This window comes from Alligator sinensis, unplaced genomic scaffold (genome assembly GCF_000455745.1).
Source record: "Alligator sinensis unplaced genomic scaffold, ASM45574v1 scaffold730_1, whole genome shotgun sequence".
In the NCBI taxonomy this organism is placed as follows: Eukaryota; Metazoa; Chordata; order Crocodylia; family Alligatoridae; genus Alligator; species Alligator sinensis.
Window position 1 is genome coordinate 2,190,152 of NW_005842027.1, and position 24,245 is coordinate 2,214,396.

The 24,245-nt window shown below is 44.7% G+C and overlaps 1 protein-coding gene across 1 annotated transcript in view; it reads left to right on the forward strand.

The window, feature by feature from the left end:
- Positions 1-2,677: 2,677 nt before the first annotated feature.
- The window catches only part of LANCL1 (LanC like 1), a 30,284-nt gene continuing 8,716 nt past the window's right edge, over positions 2,678-24,245 (forward strand). Inside the window, exons 1-4 of the mRNA XM_006022277.2 lie at positions 2,678-2,770; positions 3,052-3,148; positions 8,025-8,142; positions 19,881-20,088. Of these exons, the coding sequence (XP_006022339.1) occupies positions 3,068-3,148; positions 8,025-8,142; positions 19,881-20,088 (407 nt within the window). The 5' untranslated portion in view covers positions 2,678-2,770; positions 3,052-3,067. The remainder of the gene's footprint in view (positions 2,771-3,051; positions 3,149-8,024; positions 8,143-19,880; positions 20,089-24,245) is intronic.

The following is a 24,245-nucleotide window of genomic DNA, read 5'->3' on the forward strand; positions in this document are numbered from 1 at the left end:
ATGATTTCTGTTTGTCCCCAGTGTCTTTAGCCTGTGGCTTTGGGAAAACTATTGGGCAACAATATCAAGGCACTTTCTTGACCTGCCAGATGACATGGTCAGGAGGAAGCTCCTACATTTTCTTGAGCACTGACAGATCCATAGTGGGCTGAACTAAACTGACCTTGCCCCTTTCAACAGAAATATGTTGAACTAGACTCTCTTGTGTGAGAGAAGGGGAAAGATGACAGTAAAGATGATAATTTGAGAAAAGGATCATTGACTTTAATTTTCTTAAAGGAATAGGAGAAGGAGAAGGGACTAAAAGCTTCTGAAAATGAAATTTTGTGTTTTGTATTAAAGAGAAGAGTATAATTTTATCAGGGGACAATAATATGGGGGTCTCTTAATTTTTGTTTTCAGCAACAGTTTCAATATTTTGACTGCTACTGTGCACACTAGCCTGAATGCTAGCAAGTTATTGCTCATCTGCCTCTCCTGAATTTAATGCAGTAATGGCAAGATCTGCAGATTAGAGAACCAGAACTTGGTGCTGTAGGAAGCGCTGAGTAGAAGTGCAGTTGGAACTGAAGGTTACTATGTTTTTCTCCACTGCCTCCTTGAATAAATTTCATTCTTTGATCTTTCATTATATAAATTATAATGAAGAAGAGGACAAAAAGGACAAGTAGTCAGAAAACTGGAATTTATAATACACTGTAATCCCATAGAACATGAGAGAAGTAGCCTCATTTATTCTCTTCTGTGTTCTTCATCAATGGCAATAAAAGGGTTTACTGGAACTCTTACAATTATGGAATTTTAGAAAGAGGGATTGGAAGAGGCTATTTTATCCAAGGCAGGATCAACCTAATTGCTCCAAACTGGTACGCTTCAGTTGGTATTTTCTTCACTGAACACAGGCCAAGTTGGAGGGACACACACACACCTGGGTCCTGATGTTCAAAAACTGTTGAGATGGGCACTACATAACTGGTCAGACAGATTGGCAAGTGCCAGACCTCAACTCAGAAAGGTATCTGTAAAGCATAACAACAATCCGAATATTTTGCAAACAGTATTACACATTTCTGTTATCAAGGTGTTCTTCATGTTGTCCACACTCACACACTGCTATGAACAGACAGGTTTATGAAGACATCTAGTAACAGGGGATTCTAGGAGATGTTATGCCAAAGGATCCCACCCAAACTGTGGGTTTGGTGGCTTGAAACAAGGCTTGATGGTGAAATTAAAACTGCTTGAGCTAAAAGCTGGTGCAATATCTGGTGTTTATTCTCATATTGCACAAGCCATGAAGGGGAGAAAAAGACCTTCACTCAGTGTGGGTTTCCTAAGGGTCACTGGAGGAAGAAATGAGAGGGCCAAAGCTAGGGAAGAGATGCCTAGGGGAGAGTTCCCAGGGGAGAGGTGCAATACGGTTCTGCTACACAGGAGTTCCAGGAGAAATGGCCACGGTTTCCTGGCTCATTGCTTAATCTGAATCAGGGTGATGCAGGTATCCACTAACTCCAGTGACTCAATATGGTACTTCCCCAATGACAAGCTCCTCTCACCTCCTCCTCTTTCATCTGCCATTCCCTTTGCACAAAGGCTAGCATCAAGCACCCCAAATCACTGCTTCAAAGTGTCAAAAAGCTCCTGCAGACTCTGTACTAAGCTGCCTCCTCCTTACTTTCCCATCTGCCAAACCCCCATCTGACAACACCTGACAAGATGCACTCATGCTTTGTGCAAAATCTGTTTCCCTTAGCACAGGATGCATCATTAGACAGTCGGAGTGGCCTGGTGTGCCAGAGCAGAAAGCAGCAAATAGATGAGGCCCAAACATCCACCAAATAAGTTATTGGCACATTCAATGCAACTGCCTATATTTTCTCCTGTTCCTGGTTTTGCCACCAGCCTGCTGTATGACCTTGGGGAAAACCATCTCACTTCCCAGTTCCTCAGTTTCCCTTTCCCACCTTTGTTCTTTGGGACTGTACAATCTTCAGGGCAGGTTTTATGTCTGTATGTACAGTGCCTAGCACAATGGCCCCACAGCACAGAGTGATAAGGGTCTCAGTTGAGGGTAGTGTAATCCATGTTGATGATGATAATCAGGGATTGAAATACGGGGGGATTCAGTGAGGAGAACTGAGCCCTCCATAAGATATGAGAGTCCCTCATAAGACTCTCACCCCATGCCTTTCTAAGCCGCTCAGGTGGCAGCAGTAGCGGTGGCAGCAGCTCCTTCCAGCTGCTACTGGCACAGACCCCCCCCCAGAGTTGGAGTGTAATTCGCACCTTGATGATAATAACAATTATAATAATAATTAAAAAGAAACTTTAAAACCCTTTAAAATGGACAGTCCTGTATTCTCATAAATAACAGTAAAGAGTCTTCTGCCCATGACCTGAAGGTTAGGCTGGCCATTTCCTAAATGATCAATATATTGTTTTGTGCTCTCAGTAATTTGAGATGAATAATTCTTGCCCTATCTTTAAAAATAAAATTCACTCTGCAAAACAAAATGTCCTAGGGGCAGTACACGAGAGCCAGCACCTTGGCCTCAGCTTCTTGGATGAGCTCAGGACTTGGAACACTGCACCAACGTTGGGGTGGCCATGAAAATGCCCTGCAAAGCAGCATTCGCCGACGGTCTCTTTAAGAAACTGGAGGGGTGTGTGGCTGGGGCTTCAGGCCCTGCACAGCTCTCATTGGTCTGCAGCAGCAGGAAGTAGGAGGTGGAAAACTCAGCTTTCTGCTTGTTGTTATCTCAGCTGCAGGGTGAGGGGGGAAATGTCTGATTTGCACGATTCCCTGGGATTTTGGAGGGGCTGGGGGGTTGCATTTTAGCAGGGGGGGGCTGGGAGCTCCTTGTGCCGGATGCAAGTGCTTTGCTAGAGCCCTGGGGTCTTGTCCTGCCTGGCAGATGTGGGTGCAATATGCTGCTGCACCATCTGGCCTGTGTGCTCTGCAGTTCCTGAGATCTGAGGGGGTGTTGCTGTAACAGCAGCAGCTGCCAAGTAACTGGCTCACAAGACTTTCTTCTTTGCACTTTCTTGCAGCATTGCTGTTGCCATAATGGCCCAAAGGGCCTTACCGAATCCCTTTGCAGACTACGACAAGTCTCTGGCTACGGGATACTTTGACTCTTCAGGGCGGGTGAGTTGGGGGCCATAAGAGATTTAATTTGAGATTGCTGTAGTGTTTCTTTCTAAAGAAGCAGCTAGAGTCTGTTGGAGCTTAATTTTTCTTTCCTTCTGTTGACATGGGGTGGCACTGATTCCCAGCATGCTGCCTTTCCACACCGCTCTGCACACTGCTGACATAATTCAAAGTGTCCATGCCCATGCTGTCCATTGTATGATAGCTGTCCGACCTCATGGCTCCACTTCCTTGGGAATCTCCTGGGTTTGAGCGTGCAAAGAGGGGTTGCTGCCTTGTCTGTGCACTTCTGCCTTGTCTGTTTTTCTACAGGACAGTTTTGGGGGTTGTTTTTTTTTTACCTTTTATGATCCCTTATAGCAACTAAAAATTTCAGTGGCTTCTGGTTTAGATGCACAAAGGCATAAGCCAGGGTAAATGCTGGTGTTTTACAGGGTCAGAAGGTAAAGGGGACATCTCAACTCTAATCAGAGGTTTGAATGAAAAAGAAAAATCCAGTCCACGTAGCATGTACCGTGCCAGCAGAGGTGTGTGGTAGATAGCACATGTTGCAGACAGACTCTTGGGGGATTTTTCTTTAAAAGGATGTATATACAGTTTAAAGAAGTTAATGCATATGGAGAGAGAACCAATTTGCAAAGCAGCTATCGATGACATTGCAAACAGGATTATGACTTCTTTTGAGTCTGAGACTGAATAAATAAGAAACAAAGCTTCTGATTTTCCACTGCCACTTGCTGAAGAAGTATTAATAGGAGAGGCAGCTGCTCCAGACATGTACAGATTGGAATAATGCTGACCTTCTCTCCAAAACTAACTTTATGTGTGTTCAAGAGGTCTTAATTAAAAAAAAACACAAAAAACTGCATAGCTTCTGTGCCTACATCTTCCAGGAGATGCTTGTATATAGGTTGGAGCTAAAGTGCATTTTATTATAATCTCTGGAAAGGGGAAATGAAAGGATCCACAGTCCTTTGGCGAGAGGGGTAATCTGAGAAGATGCCTGGGAGCTCCAAACTCTTATCAGCAACTCTGTGGCCTTGGGCACATCACTTAACCTCTCAGCTTTGGTGTGTCTATCGCTAAAATAAAGCTGCATTATGCAGGGCTGCTGCAAAACATAAGGAACTTTGTGAAGCTCTTTGAAAGCCAGGTGTCCTGGGTAAGTGCTAAGTATTTTGCTGATACGATGCATCCAAAGACCAGAGTAGTACTGTTCATTTTGGCACCTTCATGCCCACCTGTTCAGACTAGTGTTTCTGAGGCGTGCATCTCAGAGCCAGGGAAACATGCCCTAGCATGTAGTAGGTACAAGTTAGAGATGATCTGAGCCCTGGTAGTTTCTGCTTTGCTTTGAAAAATAAGAAGAGATTTGCAGATTCTCAGCTTCAAGGAGGCAAGACCTGGACCACCGTAGGAATAATCCCAGAAGGTGCAACACATCCACTGTCTTATCAGATGTAAGGAGCACCTTAAAAGCTCTGACCTTTTTTTTATTTGAGGACAGTCATTGGATGGTGGTGTTTTACCTCATTTTGATGCAGTTATCACCTGAGGTTTTTATCTTGCACTCTTTCATTGAGATCTGCGTTTAGAGTCTCATCCCACTGAGTCATTTCTGAGTCACTGCGTTCTTTTCTCTGCTTTTTCTTTCAGAAGCAAATAAAAGAGTCTTTGGCCATACATAAAACAGAACAGATCTTGGGTGTCTTAACCACATTCCCTGGAGCAAAAACAATAATCACAATTTATTGCACAAAATACTTTTCATGACAGGCTCTGGAAAATGGAATCAAACAAGCAGAACTAGTTCAGAATCTTTAAGCTCAGGGAACAGGACCCGGGAGATGTTGTTTAGGTTAATACATTAAAGAGGGCACAACTAAATGTATTGCAGCCTCTAAGTTACTGCCATGGCAGATTACACAAAATATACATATGTAAAAGAGTTCACTCTGTGTGTGTGTGTGTGTGTGTGTGTGTGTGTGTGTGTGTTAAATAAGATATGCTAGTGGGATCTACTAAACTGCAGATTTCTTTTTCCAGCCTCTTCAATTTAGTAGTGTGTGACTGCTTATGGCATGCCATTTAATAATACGCAATACGCGCTTCCAGGTCACACAGTCAACTCTATTAACTATATACATCCCCAAAAAAAGAACCCCAAAAGGCACTTGCTTTCTGAAACCTTGCTACCCTCATTGTACTCTCCCAACAAGGCATATGGAAGGGATCTGTACATATACCCACAACCAGACCTGACATGAGTCATTCTGTTGCATGTGAACTCCTAACTACATTTTCCACCTTGAATGTGGAAACAAAACCCTATGCTAGGGACTGGCAACCTTCGTAAGCCACAAACTGGAATAACTTGGCTCCAGTGCAGTGCAGGCCAGATGGCATCGGCAACACATCATTAGTAAAGGGGGTTTGCCCACACCCATGCTGGAACCTGAAAGCTGGGCGCTGTGGTGGCACCACTGCCCCTTTTGCCAGCTCCCCAGTTTGGACACGAATGCAGCTTCCAGCTAGAGAGAAGCTGCACTGGAGCCGGAGAGCTGGGAGATGTGCCCATGCCATCACTGCTTCTCCCCATCCCCCACTTCCAGGCTGCTGTCCAGGCACAGTTTTCATCTGGTGCGGAGTTGCACCAGGGCTGAGCAGCTGGAAGATATGTCAACACTGCTGCCACTTCTCCCTGTGCCCCCTCTTAACCTCTTCCGGTGGCAGAGTGGACACAGCTAGAAGCTGGCTAGCCCCAGCTCAGGTCCCCGCTGACTGGAAGCTGCACTGTACTGCCACCAAGATGGGAGAGTGAGAAGCAACAGCAGCATAGGTACAGCTGGAAACTGCCCAGCCCCAGCTCAGTTTCCCACCAGCTGGAAGGAGCAGGGAGCCAAGGAGCTGGGAAAAGTGGTGACAGTGTGGGCACAGCTTCTGGCAGCCCCTGGCTGTGCAGGACCGGCACAGGTACAGGCAAAGGGAAAGCCTGGCTCCATAGGCCAGATCCAGTGGCTCTGGCCTGCATTTGTATGTTGCTGCCCTCTGCCTTATGCTTTTGCTTAAGATCCTTTACTCATTAATGGATTCTGTTCAAATTAAACAGAGGGCATGCATCTGTACAGTATGGTAGATATTTTAGTGTTATGATATGAAGCCATTTCCTAGGCCTGAGAAATCTTATGTTACAGGTACGTTCAGTCAACTATAGTAGTTCAAGAGACAGTGAACTTGCTGTTGCTCTGAATGGACTGTAGTCATAGTTGTGAGCATGTAACAGGATCTACAAATTAATTTATTTTTTTCCAGCCTGCTGCTTGGTTTCATTAACTTTTTTTTCCCTAGGACAAAGCAATTAAAATTTGCCTGTAGGAGAATAAATAAAATGTTACAGTTCATGTAAGAAAATACAGCTGCTTGGAAAATCATGTCCCTTGATGAATATTAGGTTTTAAAAAAATCATTACCTAGGGGGTTTTTTTTAACATTACCTAGCATGTTTTTTAACAATATTAAAATACAGGGAGGCTGGCTATGAAAGGTTGAAAAGGGGAGGATCCCTGCTACATAAGATGGTGGCAAGAAGCATTTCATTAGTGGGTACTGGCTTCTGGGTGTTGCAGAGACTTCCTGGATCACAAGGATTTGACCAGAATTACCTAGTAAGCTTGGCCTCCTCTCTTTGGCCAAAACTTTGAGGAAACTAGGTACCAGTTAGTTGTCTATTCAATTCAATGAGAACCAGGTCTCTAACTCCCATACATACTAAAGCTTTGCTCTTATGTAGCATTTTTCAGTCATGAATCCCAAAGTGCTTTACAACAAATAACAATTGCATTATCCTCATTATACAGATGGGAGAAACTAAAGCACAAGAGGCAGCCATTTGCTCAAGACCATTGCCAGAGATGTGGGTTTGGGGACTGTCTTAAGTCCTAGCCCAGTTTCATAGTTGGTAGCGTCAGAAGGGACCTAAGTAGATCATCAAGTCCAACCCCCTGCCCTGGGCAGGAAAGGATGCTGGGTACTTAGGCCTTTTGAAAAATCCGGCTCAGAGAACAGTTCATATCCTCCTTTGCATCACAGATTTAGTAGCATAAACACACTTTATATGAAAAATCTGGCAAAATGATTCAAATGAATCAATAAGCAGAAAGGGGGGGGGAAAGGATGTGTTCAGCGGCATTATACAAGTGTGCCCAAAGCCTCTTCATAACCATGTTGCTTTTTGTTAAATTTGGTAGGGCCTGAATCCTTAAGATCGTATCTTACACTGGTGCGTATTGGAAGTAACTCCACTGATGCCAGTGGAACTGCATTGTCTGAATGAGAGGAAGATCAAGCCTATCGCACTTCACTGCCGCTTACAATGCCAGCCATTAAGATCTTCATGCAGTTGGCTTTCAATCGCGAGTATAGCACCTCGCAAACAGAGGGAGTAAATTAAAACGCCTCACTCTCCCTTGCATTTTCATCCCTTTAAGAGACAGTAAATCTGACTAGTCAACCAGAACTGTGGAGTCATGCAAGCATGCTGGAGCTCAGTGGTGGTCCTTTCTGGAGTGTTGGCCTCTGAACTTAGCCACTGGGCAAGATGGTTACAGGCACTAAACCCAGGTGGCACACTGGGGCTGTGGCAGGAAGGCCTTCCTGAAATAAGAGGTTTATATTCCAGTTAGCCCTTCCTAGATATAGCAGCAGCTAGCTGAACATGGAAAACAGCATTTCTGGCTGTGCTTGATCTCGGAGATGCCCAGGCCCCCCAATGTAAACCCTTCATTCCTCCAGGCACATTCAATGATTGAATGAGTCCTTACCCAATCTATTTGCTGATATTTACTTATTTATGTTATTTGTTTGCTATCCACAGCTGACTCCTGAGTTCACTCAGCATCTGAACAACAAGATCAGGGAGCTGCTCCAGCAGATGGAGAGAGGCCTGAAATCTGCCGACCCCAGGGACTGCACTACGTATACTGGTTGGGCAGGTAGGGCAGTGCAGCAACAAGGACATTTGAACTAGCCATCTGTTCAAAACAGAGCAAGGCTGTTTGTAAGCTGCCTTCTAGATTAGGCTGAATCAGATGCTGAATTCTCTTAAAAAAAAAATAGGAAGCTTTTAATGACAAAGAAGTGTTGTTTCTAACTGATACAAGCCATGACACCTTGCAGCAGAAGACATCATCTGATTCCATGGGCAACTGGTGCCTCCTGGCTCTGGGGGGGCACCAGCTGCTGGTCGCCAACGGGGAGGTGCCCCAGCAACCAGAAGTGGCAGCAATCCACAAGTGCTGCTGGCGCTTGCGGCCAGTCACTAACTGGGGAAGGGTGAGCAGGGGACAGCAAACCGAAAGTGCCACTGGCGCTTCTCGGGGGAGCACCAGCCAGTACTCCCCGGCCGGCAAGGGCCAATTTTGGGGGGGGGGGGGGCACATGCCCCCAGTGCCTCCCCTAAACATCGCCTATGTCTGATTCCTCTCACCATTCCTCCTGGTTTCTGGCAGCTGAATTCAGGTTGCAGACACAAGGCATGTGTGGCATTGAGCTACAATGCTGGGTATGCTCTTGATCCGTTCTGCTGAATTAGTGGACCACTGTAGGTGATTCCTCCATGGGCCAGCATACAAAAGCTTCCATTTGTACAGTCCACAGCTGTGTCCCCTATAGATACGCTATATTCTGTCTCTAGCAGGAAAAGTTAGGTAGGTAAAGCAGGCAGGAATTAGCTTACATTGGTGAAATTCCAACTGCCTTTGGGAGGAAGCCAAGAGTAGCCATAAGAAGCTTTGTATAAGCTTTGACTACAGCGATGAAGTGATGAGTAAAGCAAAGGGTAAAATTTCCACCCAATTTTATTTGGAAAGGAATTGCTTCAAAGGGTTTCTTCCATCCCTGTTACCATCCCCTCTCCCCACCCTACCCATGGCCATTCCTTTTAGCTACAGAACCTCCTTGCCTGGCCTAACAGGATTAGAATTTAGGATAAGCCTATGAATGGTTTCTTGCAGGTCACAGCCAGAGAAACAGAGTATGCAGATATTAGTCTGTATACATTTCCCCCTTCTAATCCTAGCTGTATTAATTTATTCAATGTAGTTTCCAGAGAGAAAATTAATTGAGCCAAGGCAGCAGCTTTTCCTCTTAATTGCTTATGTAGAAAAGGCTTGTTGAGTATCTTCTCATGTAAATCATCACCCAGCAGTCTGAAATCAATCAGCACTCTAGTGGCTGCTAATAAAAGATATTTGAAATGAATAGCCATGGTGCTCTCGGTGAAAATTCTCTCTTTAAAGTGTTGTACACTTGAGCATACTACATTATGCCTAGTAATACATGGCATATGCTGGCATTTGATTTGCGATGTACTCTCTGTCCATAGCACTTTCCATAGATTCTTTCAGGAATCTGATCCACTGACCTCCAGGGAAGTCCCATGCCAAGACACTTTAAGAGGAGGAGGGTCTTCAATATTTTTACTGTTTCTAAGAGAATTTTAAAATTTACTGATACTCAATGTCAAGTCCATCCAGATTAATGAACAGGAGGACCCTTGGAATACATTCTTAAGTTCTATCCCAATATTTTCTACCATCCCCAGAGATCAGGGCACTGCACAAAAACACAATATTGGTTTATAGATGGAGATCAGCTAAATACAATTTTATATATAAAGCACAAGCTTTTGTGCACCCAAAGTCGCTGCTTTGTGAAATTGGGTTCATAAAACTTTGTGCTTTACATATGTATCTTCGTTATCTTATAAAGATGCGTATCTGCCCTGCTTTTTGACTGACTTCAGACTAAGATGCCTCACCACCTCTCTGTAGATGTGGATGTTAGTTTCAGTTAGAAGTTTCTTAACCAGGTTAGCTAAGATGGTGCAATACACTGTGTAGACAGTTAAATTTAAAGCCTGACTTGTATCTACTTAGTTTGCATTGGTACGTTGCTACTAGCCTAAGGTGAACTGCTGTGAGCCAACCAATAAACTGATTCAGATCCCTGCGTGGACCCTGAATTGTACTACTTTCAAAACAGATTTTAATTAACCCATTGCACTGCCCACTGGACTAGGCTGTCTCTCCCTGCCTATGGGCGTAAGCTGTAAATTGAAATGGAACAGGGAAAACTGGCCTTAAGAGATTTGCAGCTTGTGTCCTATACAGAAATGGTCAGCTCCTCTGTGTATGCCAAGAAAAGCTCATAAAAGGGACATCAGGTCCTTGCAGAACAGGGAGATGATAGTGCAGAAACTCATGATCCTTGCAAATGCATGTGTTTCAAGATGTTAGGCAATGTTTTAGAAAACGAGGTTAAGTTACTGCAGCCCCAGGACAGTAGTAATTTACATACTGACCTTTCCAAGCCATTATTATGGTTTTCAAGGAGTTATTTACTCTCCAGCTCAGAAAATATACGTGCTGGTTTGTCTTGCCAATTTATCATATGCTTCTTAGATGCCTGAGGGACTCTGAGCTCTTCTGAAACAAACAACATGTAGAGAGCCATGTGTCCTCTTGATGAAGTATTTAGTTAGTAGGATAAGCTGGTGAGCCGGGTATGGAAAGAAGCTGTATTGTGTGCTACCAGGCAGTGAGTCTTCCCATAAATAGTGGCTTGGGATTTTGTATCAAACACAGAAGTGCTTCTGTAGTTACTAGTAGGTTTGGAGTATTGTTGTAGGCATGATGGTCTAGAAAATAAGCGAGAAGCAAGAGACCTGAAGAATGGCACTTTTTGCCTGAAAGCTTGTTTAACATCTCCCAACTATACAATTGGTCTGATAAAAGATATAAAAAAGACCCTTGCTTCTCTGTAGTAACTAACATTTGAAACTTTCTGGCAGCGAGGGAGTAGAGAAGTACATGATTTGGAGTACCTGAGTGGGGGCACATGATTTGGAGAAAGGCCGACCACCAAGATGATCCTTGTAGGCTCTGAAATAGTGCATGGATAATGATGTGGGCTTTCATAAGGTAGAAAGTGATTGGATTTGAGTGTCAAAGACTAGTTTTGTTGACTAACCAGGTAACGGAGGGAAGAGTCAAGTATTTCTGTATAACTAGCTTTGACTGGGGATAGAAAGCTAGACTCAAAGGGTATTGGGTGCCGAAGTCCAAAAGTTAGATCGTTAGAACTGCTTGTAGGCTGCGGCCTAAGCCTGGAGACACCTAACATTTTCACCAGCAAAGTTCCCCAGGCAGTCAAGTCCTGAGGCCATTGAATTTCTGGGTGCTTAAAGCCTGGCAGGATTCACAAACCAGGAGCCGCCCTATGTTGCCCTTATCAGTTTTTATGTTAACTGGTCCAAAATGGAGAGGAAGATAAAAAGGCATGGCTGGGAATGCTCTCAGTCTTAACAAAATGCAGGATGCTCAGATTACAGTAATGTAGGTGATGCGACTCCCCAGTGAGTTAGTGCGATATTGCTCGCTCCACTCTCCAGATGAGGAACTGAGGCACAGCAAAAGTTAGAGTGGGTGATGACGGCACAGGTAGGCTTCCCTGCTCTAGCTTTAATGTAACTTAAACTTAGGCAGAGGCTAGCAATCAGGGCACGTAACCAGCCTCCCCAGCAGGCCAGTGCAGCCTTGCACAAAAGTCTGCATTACCACATTAGAACTGCTGTTGCTACTGAAGCTGGCTAAATTAAAACTAGTGCCCACCCACCTGTTTGGGCTACAGTCACGCTTCCCATCTGCGGTGCAGATGCGCTCTCAGGACTGCATACAAGAAAGGACAATTTTTCTATTTTATATTCGAGATCTAGTGGATTAAATACAGACACAGGCCAAGGAGCAGAACCTTTCATTCCCTGTTCCCAGCTGAGTACTCTGACCACTGCCTTACAGTCAGGCTCCTCCTTGAACCCTCTGTGTCCACGAGTCCTGAATTCTCTGCACATGTGCATACTTTCAACCAAAGGGGTGGGGAGTGCTCTCCACATAGTTTAGCCTCTATCCTGGTGTTTCAGGTACTCTCTTGTGAGTTATGAGTTTAACTCAGAATGAGAATGGCACTGAACCCAGACTTCCCATTCCTGGGGCAATAAAGTAACCCATGGGCTATTATATAAAGATGGGTGCCATCACTTTCTTTTAAAAAGAAAAGGGCCACCTGGCAGATCAGGACCTCCAGAATCTGACCCTATATGTTCCTCCGCTATTTTAGCTGTAAGGCACAGAAGTGGGCTGAGGTGCTTAAGTTTGTTTCTATTCCATTTTGCTTGAGTGTCTAAAAAGCAGCTCGTACAAAAATGGGAGGCGGGGAGGTTGGGGGATCCTTCTCACTGCTTTTCTGGGACTCTGTTGTAAGGGTCGGGTGATGGTGCGGTAGAAATAAACAGATTTTCAGGAATTTCAAGCAGGGTGGACAAGGATCATGCGTAAGACACCTAAGTCCGGGTAGACGACTAACAGATAGAAGAGAACCTAACCCCTAGTTTCTAGATCTTGGCAGGCTTTGTTAGGCACTTCAGGTCAGGTCTGGATATTCCTAGAATTGTGCCTGTCTAAATAGCTCGTCCCCTCTGGAAATCTGAAGTGAAATAAGGAAGAACTAGTGAGTGTAAAGACCCCCTAAGCCTGGGCTTTTGGGGCATTTTTACACGTGGTGTGGAACATGGTGCCAGGCGCTTTAAGTAATGAGCTGTGCTAATTAAAAGCGCCCACACATCACGTGCATCAGTGTGAAACAATGGCAGCAGGGTGCTTTGAACCAAAGCTCATCAGACATGTTTTATTTCAAAGCGCCCCACCACCATTTTTTCAGTGCTGATATACGTGACACGGAAAGCTGCTGGAGCACATCAGTTTTCGTGCTCCAACAGACTTAATTAATTGAGTCTGCTCCCACGCTCTTTCCAGCACATCAGAGCAGGCTCCACGTACATGTATAAGAGCCCTTTAGTTTCAACTTGTGTGCAAAACTGTTTCAGCCTAAGTGGCCTGCCCAAGGTCACACAAGGACTCAGTGGCACAGCAGGGAAGTGAACCTGGGTTTCCTAAACCTAGATAAACACCCTGACCCCCAGGCTGTCCTTCACTACCACCACAGCATATTTCTTATGACTCAGTTAACATGTGCCATTGTACTGGTTCAGTGAAACTACCCCGTTGAGATAACAGATGCATAGATTTGTTGGAAACTGATCACTCCTGCAAATCCAGGAAAGGGGAGAGGACACAGAAACATATGGGCTACAGATGAAGGAAAAAGAGGATCTTATCGTACATATTTTCTCTGTGTAAAAATAGTAATTCTGTACTTGGTTCTCTCAACTGACAAACCCAACTATGAGAGATCCAGATGCTATTCTTTCTTGCCTGTCAACAACTCACTTGTTAAATTCCAGTCAGTTATATCCCTATGACCCTGGGAGTTACTGGGAACCCATTTTGGTCTACAGAACACTTGTTCCTGACAGCTTAACTCTTGAAACACAGGTTGCCTTGCAACGCTGGCTGTAAGAAAATGTACATGATCACACTTCATATTAAGGGTACATTCATAAAGGGTGAATCAATGGTTAATAGATGTTATAAGCACATTACAGACATATGTTTCATAGATGGGTATAAATACATTGCTGTAGCCAATTATATGCTATAGTTATAAACAGCTAAATGCCCTGTTCCACCCTTTATCAGTCTATGATGATTAGCCATTTCTTAAAACATCTAATCATATATTACCCCATATAAACTATAATTGGAATACTATGGGGTGTGATTTCAAAAGTTTTAACAAATGGAGACCAATCAGAAACAAAAGTATGGATCTTTCTCTATGTCCTATTAGAATCATTTTTGGAGTAGGCCCATGCTGTAAAGGTATTATCTCTACCTACTCAGGGGAGAGTTTTTTCCATTACCTCCAGTATGCCTTAGATCACTTCATATGAGCAACGCTGAACATACAAGAAAATTCTTTCAGAGTTTAGTTACCTGTAACTTTATTTTTACTGCCTTTATATGAAGGTCTACTTCTATACCCTGATCAAAACGGTGCTCAACTGACCTTCATAGTGAAGCTGAAATGGCTGTTTTCCCCTTCACTCCAGCATGCATGGTAACGCTCTCATGTTGTGCTATACACCCTGCAAACACTTTGAAAATATTAACTAACCCTACAGTGACCTTTCCTCAAGCCCCCTGCCACAGGATACCTGTTACCTATCGGAGACAAGCAAGCAGGTTGAGTTTTCTTTCCATTTAAATTTCATGAATTTTTTTCAGCCCTGGGTGTTTGCCAGCCATGGCAAGTGCAAAATTGGAACTGAACAGGCAGCAGGCAGTCCAGGATACCCATCAAGGGATGAGCCTGATTGTCTTTGGAGTGTTGCTCTGAAAAAACTGAACAACTCTCTAGTAAAAATTTTGGTTAAGAGTGCTCTTTCATAAGCTTTTTTTGAAAACCAGTCAGTTTTAGTAATAATAGACTGCACTTTTCGGCTACCACATAGCAAATATCTTTATCTTCATTTTACAAATGGAGAAACTGAGTTAAGTAACTTACTCAGTATCACCTAAAAGGCCAGTAGCAGAGCTGGGTTGCAGTTTGTATTCAGTGAACCTCAGTATATACATTCAGAGTCATTCCCTTAGAATGACCTCAGTATATAAATTCAGAGTCAGTCCTAGTCTCTTAAAGAGAAATTGACCTGTTTCTGCATCCAGCATGTCCTTTACTTTCTGGGCCGGACCAGACTACAGCAGTCCATTGCCTCCCCCCGCCACTGCCCTTGCCCACGGCCTGCAGCAGACCGCCCCAAGTGCCTGTCGCCACCGCAAGCAGGCGGCAGGTGACAGGTGTTTCACCTCTGTCCCTCACCATGGTTCACTTCACCGCTGCTGGTAGAGGGAGGGGGGCAGGGAGCTGCACTGCAGCTGCACCCTGCCTGCAAACTGCAGCCCCTGCACGGGGCGGGATGCAGAGGGTACTGCCCCCTGCCCCATGTGGCCGCTCCAGCCCAGGCTGTGCTGCCTCAGCAGGAGGCAGCAGTGAGTCAGGCTCTGTAACTAGTTCCCCCTCCCCACAGCCAGGTCACATCCCCGCCCCCTGCCCCATCTCTGCGGCCAACTGGCCACTCCTCGGATGGACTCCTCCCAGGGCACTGTGTCAGTGCCCATGCCACTGCTTCCTGCAATTGGGGGGATGGCCCCCCCCCCTTCCCCTCAGGTTACTGGTGTCTGGCTGCTGCAGCCCCAGTGCATGAGTGGAGCCTATTGGTGCCTGAACCACCCCTCCCTTCAGTGGGGGGATTAAACCCCCACTTCGCTTCAGGCTACTGGGCCCTGGCCCCACCCCTGCTCCTGCCGCCAGCCAGTGAGTGAGCAGGGGTGGGGAACCCCTAACAGGGGCTGCTTCCTCCCTCCCCCTCCAGGCAGACCCCAGGTGTGGTCCCTGCAGGCCATGGTGCAAGTTTAAACCCCTCCCCAATCATACTCAGGCCTGCCTGTGCCTGGCCATGCCCCTTTCCTCAGCTTAGTTGGCCTCCAGCCGAGGGCTTGCTCTCGCACCCTCCCGGCTTCTGGCCTGAGCCACTGCAGACCTGTGCTTGCATTTCCGGAGTCAAAAGTGAATGTCTGTTCACTTGCAAATTGGTGCAATCTATGCAGGTTAGACTAACCTGCAACGATTGAATCAATTCAGGATCCAGCTTTTTGAATGTCTGTCCTTAGTCGTAATGATCAAAAACAAATTCACTTCTCATGGTATGTTTGTGATCTTTATGAAACAAGTTCATTTCAGTTCAGTTCCTAGAATCCTGCAATACCATAGTCTCACTGGGGTCCTTATTGGCAGCCTCATCAGAGACCAAGACTGAACCGATACTAAAACCATGAACTTCTTGCCCTAACTTCCTTTTACATAGGTTTATTGTTGCTGCTCTTGGTGCTGTCCCTCAAAACACAAGAGATCATCTGTGTTGTAAACTGCCTTCCCCCTCCTCCACAAGTTTTGAGTTCAGTGGGTAAATAATGTCTTCGCCTTCCTAATGATTTAACTTTTCCTTGTCCACTCACTAACAAGCATGGATGAAATTGTATTCTTTGAGCCTTTCAGGATAATCTATACATGTTATGGCAAGATGCTAAATAAATCAAAACCTCATACAGCTCTGGCAGTATATTTTTAAGGGATTCAGCATGGTTGCTAAAGCAAGGGTCATAAGCTCTGCTTGTCTTGGGCAGCCATGCAAAGCGTACCTCCCTGTCAACTATGTGCATTTAGAAAACATCTCCCCCACCAGAAAAAGCCCTGCCAAAATAAAACATTCTCTACAAACATTTGTCCCCTGGAAAAAGGAGGGAAGAAATGCTACATGTGATATACTAGTCACATTGCTCAATGCATTCTCGAAGGTGCCAGACAAAACTATGAAGGTGAGATACTAAGAGAATCTATGTAAAAGAACTAAACCAGAGAATCCTGTGCTCTGGCAGGTCATATATGGCCATCTGTGCAGGAACTCTGTGTGCAGGTACAGGGTTGTATGATATAGCTACCTGTGTTCAGAGCAATTCAACTGTATATGGGGCAGGAAGGGTGCAAGGATAGAAAAGGCTGTGATTCATTCCAATATCCACCCCCTCTGGTTGTCACATAACATGTATGTAGTGCTTGAGGCACATTGCAGATATTAAACCAACCTCTTAAACATTATGCCAGTTCCAGAGATCAAGCATTCTTTTCCTAGAGAACTGTGAAGCGACTTGCCTGAACCCACAGTTTGCATGACAGTATTGGGATTGTGAGGCAGCGCTACCCAACTCCCAGCCCCATGTTTTCCATCCACATCATGCTGCATCTAAAATACCATATTTACCTGAATTCAAGATGATCCTGAAGGTAAGACGACCCCCAGTAATTAGATTCTACACATGGAAAATCTGTTATAATTTTCCATGTACAGAATGTAATCACTGGAGGGACATCTTAAACTCATTTCCACCAGTGCTGCAGCAGGGAAATTGGGAGCAGGCAGTGGAGGGCAGGCAGTGGTTGGGAGTCAAGCAGCTTAATCTGTGTCGCCTGTCTTCCCCGCCATTTCTGCCCCTTACATAGCCGTGGGCCCCCTACCCCTGCTCCCCCCCGCCCCTGTTCCCACCACCCCGGCTTACACTTGTTCCACTCTGACAGGTTCTAGCCCAATCCAGTCAAGGGCATAGAGCATGGCCCCAGCCTGGCCTGGTAGCCTTGGCGGCAGCATGGCAACTCTAACCCCAGCTCCAGGACCTGACCAGAGCTGCCACTGCTATCAAAGCAGAGCAAGGGTAAATGGCAGGGGAAGGCAGAGAGGAGGAGACAGCAACAGATGTGGCTCTAGCCCCTGGGGGCCAAAGCCACAGCAGCTGCATGCCCCACCCATGGCCTCATATGCAAATCCAAGATAAGGGGCTTTTTTTTCCCCTCCCATGTCAAATGGGAAAGAAAGTCTTGTCATGGATTAGAGTAAATACAGTATTGAGCAGATTGACTTTTATTAGTAAATGTTTAGGATTGTGAATCCAAAAAAGCTGACAAAGCCGGTAGGGAAATACATAGCGCCCGAGCGAGGGACTAACAATAGAAGGATGGGGGTGAGGAGGGGAACGCAACTGGGTTACAGGAGATACAATATTAGCCAACTAAACCCCAGGGGGAGGGGGCAAGGGTACATGTAATGGCTTCACTTTTTAAAGATCGTTTCTTGTCTATTACCAGCAAATGCATCTGTCCTTGTATATATGTCTTCCCATGCAAATTATCGTAGTGACAGTTCTAGGATGTAGATTTTAGATCCAATTCTAGTGACTCTTGGTTTTAGAGAAACTGCTGCATGATTTGGGGAGGCATGATTTGGCTAAGGTGCCTTGGCCACCAGAAATGCCGCTGCTGCCACCATGCTGCCAGAGCACATGCATGTTCATGCACTTCTCAAGATGTGGTGGAAATTTTTTTAGTGTAGATGGAGCCTAACTGTGGCTTGAAGCCTTTGGAGACGTTGCAAAAAAAGTTTAAATTAAGGAACTGATTTGGTGTTTTGGGAGGGAATGAGACTTGCCAAAAGAAAAAGAAAATGGTAGGAGAGGAAGAAGTGGGAGAAAGCGATGGAATGAAAACAAAATGACAAGACTTCATCCCTTTTTATTTTTCTACATTTCAGTTCATAGGATGTGACTTGCATAAATAAATAGTGTGAGAACGCAATGGGATTAGAAGCTCCTTAGAAGGTAAAAAGTTAAACATTAAAACAACTCTAGATTCTGAGTTTTTGAAATGTGTATCAAATCTGTTAAAAACCTAGATGCTGTGGTAGGTGCTAAGTAAATCATGGAGAGTCACTTGACATTTGCTAGGCAGGATACAAGGGCTTCCCTTTAAAAAGAGCTTCATGTCCTGTCCTTACAAACTTGAGCAATGGTTCTATACATTTGAGCTTCTCTCTGTGGAAATACTAGCTCTAAACTGCTCAGAGAGAGGACAAGGTTATTAACTTGGGCAGGAAATGGAAATTTGTCCTTAATATACATGTGAAATTGAATTGTCTGTAACACGAAGCTTTGGAGATTACCCATGCAAAATGAGAAAATGATCTAAATTTAAAATTGTCCCCAGTACAGTGGAAAGTAATTTTGAAGGCTGCCTTTTTTTTTTTTCATACTGCATCGAAATCTGAAGAGATTGGCTCTATTAATTTAGGCTTAAATACAGGACCTGTGTCTTCTTAGAAAGGGTTAATGAGATGGAAAGTGTACTGTACAGGGCAAAATGAGATTTTTCTGAAAATGATACAGGCCGCTAGCTTCTCTGATACATATTCTTTGAGGATGCCCCGAGACCATGGATCCATTTGAAGACGCCTTCCAACTAGCCAGTTTTTAGAAGGGAGGCTCTATCTAGTGTGACAGACCTTTTGAATAAGGACATGCTGATGACTCCTCAATTATGTATAACAGGCTTCAAGAGCAGGATGAGAGAGGGGCAGAACAGGGCTCAAAGCAAAAATCACTGACACAGCTTTTTAGCAGCAGCATTGTTTATGTGGCTGGGTGCCTCCTTTGAAAGATCTAGGGGAGGAAGAATGCATTTGCACAGGTTTTGAATAGCTTTTTATGTTTCAGACAAGGGCTGCACTAAGGAATAGCTTTGGAGAAGCAAAAGGAGGCGGGGAGGGAGAAACTCTTTGTTTACAGTACTTGCTCTTGAAATAGCTGATTCTCTGCCCGGAGAGAAATAAATATCCATTCTCAAAGAATCCTTCCCTTTCCTCTGAGGGTCCAGACTACTGCAGAGCATGTCAGCTTAGTGATCACCAGGACATGCGAGGGGATCATAATCACCTTGTCATTCCCATATTCTTTGATGAGACGGGGCAAAACAAGGTGTCCTGGTAAAGATAAAAGGATGACAACATGGTAAAGGCTAGAGAGCTGCTTTAACTGCAATTATCATCTTGTCCATCAAAGACACTTTTAGGAAGGGTAGATTTGTACCTTATAGACTAAATGAGAGAGAGAGATTTGTTGTTACCATTTGGGAGGTGGTCTGTTTAGCCATAAATGAAGGAATATTAATGCCTCAAATGAGATGAGGGGTAAATCTGGGTGTTCACTGTTTTGTCCTCCATCATACACAGTTTGGGAATTTTATATTTTAAATAGAGCTGCAGAGGTATGCAGCATATAGGGAGGAGGACAGAACACGCAGCCCGGGGCTGAACCCATTTACTCCTTTGCAGGCATCGCCTTACTTTACCTACACCTGTATGATGTGTACGGAGACCCTTCCTACCTCCAGGTGGCACAGGAGTATGTGAAGAAGAGCCTGAGCTGTCTCACAAAGCGCTCCATCACCTTCTTGTGCGGGGATGCAGGGCCTCTGGCAATTGGTGCTGTAGTGTATCACAAGTTGCAACATGAGAAGCAAGCAGAAGACTGCATCACACGGTAACGTTTGATGGTTTGTCTTTGCCCAAGTGATCTGAATGTTTTTGCTCTAGGATTCAACGCTAGCTCAGACATATGCCAGCCTTCTACCAGGTTATACAGCCTCATACCAGCCCCTTTTAGCCTTGTTAGAGTCTGCAGTGATGCTTTACTTGAAGGAGAAAATTCAGCATTTAGACAAGAAATATAAAACAGAATTTTCATGTCATAGAGAAATGGCAATCATTAAAGACATAAATGGAGCCTGGCTGACTGCCCATTTGTTACAGCCTATATACTGGGATGGTGGGCAGAATAGCTATTATCATTGAGCCGGTATTGCCACTGCAGTCAAATAGGGGGGAATGGATAAGAGAATCGCACTTGCTTTTTCAGTTTTCATCATTTAAAAATGAGGACTAATTTCTTGAGGAAACAAAACCCTTAAGCCAGTTCTTTAGTTGATTTTAAAATGGACAAAAATATTGGAAACATATAGTTATCATTTTTCCCTTATTTCGAAATTCAAAAACACTTTACTAGGGACATGATGCGACTAAAGAGTTGTTGACTTTAAGTTGCTTTGTTTATCTTTCTTAATGGTGTTTTCAGTTGTATTATTCGTGATTGCATGTGCTCACAAGCAGCAAGATAAGCATCCAGTGGAAAAATATAATTTAGTAAAAGGTAGGCAGTAATGTTTTGTGGTAGGTTTCAAGGGTAGATCCTCTAGAAGGAGTTTTAAAATGCTGAAAAAAAATATCTCAGCAGTTTCCATTGAAAGGTAACCAGCAAAAAAGCACAACTCTTACCAGCTTCAGAAGTATGAACAGAACAGCCTGAGCAAACTAGCTAAAAGGGCTATGCAGCTCCATCAATTAAAAATCAAGGGATTCAGATCAACCAAAAAAGTTTATCAGAGTTCCTAGTCATTTGTATTTGTAATTAATATTTACTGCTTTTTTGTATTAATTTATTGCTGCTAAAATATGCAGGTTTGACCATTCTGGTGAGAAGGCCCCTTGTTTATGCCTGATATACACGTGTGGTTTTAACAATCTTGCATTGGTTAACATGGTATCAGATTGACTTGCTATTGTGAATACTACTCTTTTCGATCTATGATGTATAGCGTTGGAGGGAATCGAACCCCAAATTGAAGAAGCCTCCCCCCCATCCTGCATACAGAAGTGGGGGAAAAAATGGCACTTTAAGCTTGGCGCACCCCCGCACCAAGCACAGCAGATGTTCAAAAGAAGCATCATGTTAGTTGGACCTGGCTCACCCAACATTTGTATAGATTGGGCATTTCATCAGGGTTTTTTGGCACTTATCTAACAGCTGAATAGCTGATTGAATAGCCAAAAAGCCCTGCTGAAGTGCCCAATCTATACAGAGGGTGCAGAGCTGGGTCGAACTAACACACTGCTTCTTTCGGTAAAGGACTGTTTTTGCTTTGTTTTTTTCATGTCTGTCAGCGCCTTATTCCTTAACTGTCCCTTAACCTGTTCCATTTTCCAGACTAGCTCAGTTTTATGGAAGAGTGGAAATTCAGTTTAATTCTGCAGTGCCATCTAATGGCTTACAGAGGACAATGCCTGGAATTGTGTTACTTTGAAGTAGAAGCAGAAAAGAGAAAATGGGGCATTCGTGAAGCAATGGTTAGGTTGTTCTGTCTCTACTGCTTGCTGCTAATTATTTAGCTCTGACCAACCTGCCATTTAAGTTAGGAAAATGACTTTCTGCCAGAAATATTTCCAGTTAACAAAACGCAGAATGGGTTTTGGATTTCTTTTTGAGCTCCAAAAGCATTTGCCAAGTTCTGGAGTACAAAGCAGGAAAGGCTCTTTGCTTCTAATTTGGCGAACAATGGCAATTGCTGTGACTAGTCCTGTTTTTCTCCTTGTATGTTTGAGTACAGTATTCCTGCAAAGTCTGAAGAGATGTGTATCAGAAGAGCACTCCCTGCCTTCCCTCTCCCTCTGCCTTTTTAGGAGGGCTGCTAGCTTTCCTAAATGAACTCATAACCAATAAATGTGTGTTACCCTCCTGAGAGGCTTGAATGTTTCAGGGCAGCCCATTTTCCAGGAGCTTATGAAAACCTGGTCTATGCTCTTAGGGACTGCAATCCAGATTTTTTCCTGTTATCTTCTAGTAATTCAGGAGGTCAAGTATTTATTTTTAGTGCCGTTGACATACAAAATCTTGTCTCCTGATGCATCTGCACGCTTTCATTTCATCCAGACCCTATTGATTTTTCAGCAGTTGCAATAGTGGATTAATTTAAGAGCAGTGCTTCTAATTCTCAAGCATGTTCACTACCTGCCTTGTGCTAGGGAAGAGTATTGAGGGTATAGTTAGTGCTGCCAGGCGTCAGGCATCTCATATCACACATGCACATATGGTAGTCTTGCTATGCTTGACTGTATTGCTACGGGCTTCTCTCATTTACTCTGCAGTTCAGTTTCCCAGATGCTAACAGAATTTGTTCTGCAGGCTCTCTTTCTTCTCCCCTCACTATGCCAGCTGGTGGAAGCAGCAACTACAGCAGTAGCATATAGGGAGAAAACACTGGTCTACTTGCTCAAGGCGCCCTCCCTCAACAACAAAACTAGCCTGCACCCCCAATCCCTCTGCCCATGGCCTACCACTTATCCATCCTTTATTCACACTCATTGTCTGAAGCACCCAATCTCTGTCCCTTAGACCCTGGCATCTTCATCACCAAACCCAGTGTTGGGCTCTTCCTGGAATCCATCCTGGCTCTTCCCAGGCACTCCTTTCTTCCCATACCAGGCTCCAGCTACTTCACCTACCTCCCTAAAAATAGCATCATTTTGGGGTCCGAGGAGGGCTCTTGACCCTGGGGGACTGGTGGGAGGTAGGGGCCTGCCAACCATATTTGTTCTGTATGCTCTGGAGATGTTAGAAATCAAGGTCTTGCTCTCATCTGGGAGGAGAATCACACAAGAAGCAGCACAGCACTTAGCAGAGCAGATGTACTCTGAGGAGATGGAGGGAGTGTTCCTCTAGACCCTTTGCCTTTAAAATATCTCCCATTATCTTGAGTCCAGCACCAAGGGAAAGCTCCCTTACACTCAATTTCAGACCCCAGCATCCGCCCTCTGATACCAGGGGGCTGCTTCTTCCTTCTAAAACAAATTGTTCCACCTAAGAGCAAGTACTGACAATGTACCTTTGTATTTTGCTCACATTGCTTGTGGCCCAGAAACCCAGAACATGCAACTCCTCAGAAGTGTTGGCTCCTTTGTCTTGTACCTGCCAGAGCAGCAGCAGGAGGGACTGGAAGAAGCAGCCTTGAAGAAACCCTGTGTTCATGCTTTTATGAAAGTGAGGGTATTCAGAAGGCCACTCTCTCAGGGAGGAGGGAAAAACCTACTCTCCCTTCTGCATCTTGCTTACTGCTCTGACAGGGAAGGACAGCTCACCTTGTTGGAAGAGGCAAAACAGAGAGTAATTTGCATCATGAGTGATTGGGCTGCAAAGCACCGTTAAGAGCCGTCAGTCATTGTAAGCACTGCAGAAGTATCACTGACTTGCAACCTGCTAATAGTCTGAAAAATGACACCAGAACTTTTCAGACTCTATCAGGCTCCTGGCTCTGTGTCCCTGAGCGAAAGTCTCATGCAGTCCACACAGTAGCTCACTGCTGTTCTAGACTGATCCAGTGAGTAGAATTGGTTAACCCAGATGGATGATGGATAGCAGGCCACTTCTTCTGTTCCCCATAGAGGTGATCAGAGGTAGGAAACCTCTGGCATGGGTGCCAGAGTGTGGCACTCAAAGGCATTTTGCTTGGTATGTGTGCCTCAGGGCGAATGTCAGGCAAGGTGCCGGGGCTGCACTGCCACAACAAGGATCAGACCCCTCGTGGCTTCTCCCTACCCACCCCGGCACTCCAACCTCTTACAAGTCAAGGTTGCAGGTGTTTTTGGCACTCTGCCAAAAAACATTGCTGACTTCTGAAACAGTTGTTCTGCAACCACCCCTTTCCCACTGGTCTATTTCTCTCTTATTTCTTCCATTTCTTTCCTCGCCGAGGGTGAGGCCAAGGCCATTTTGGAACAGCAAAGGAAAGCTAGTTTATGTTTACAGTTAGGACTTTTGAATGTAAGGGTGGGATATGCAAAAGCTCTTGGACTTGGCTTAACTCTTTC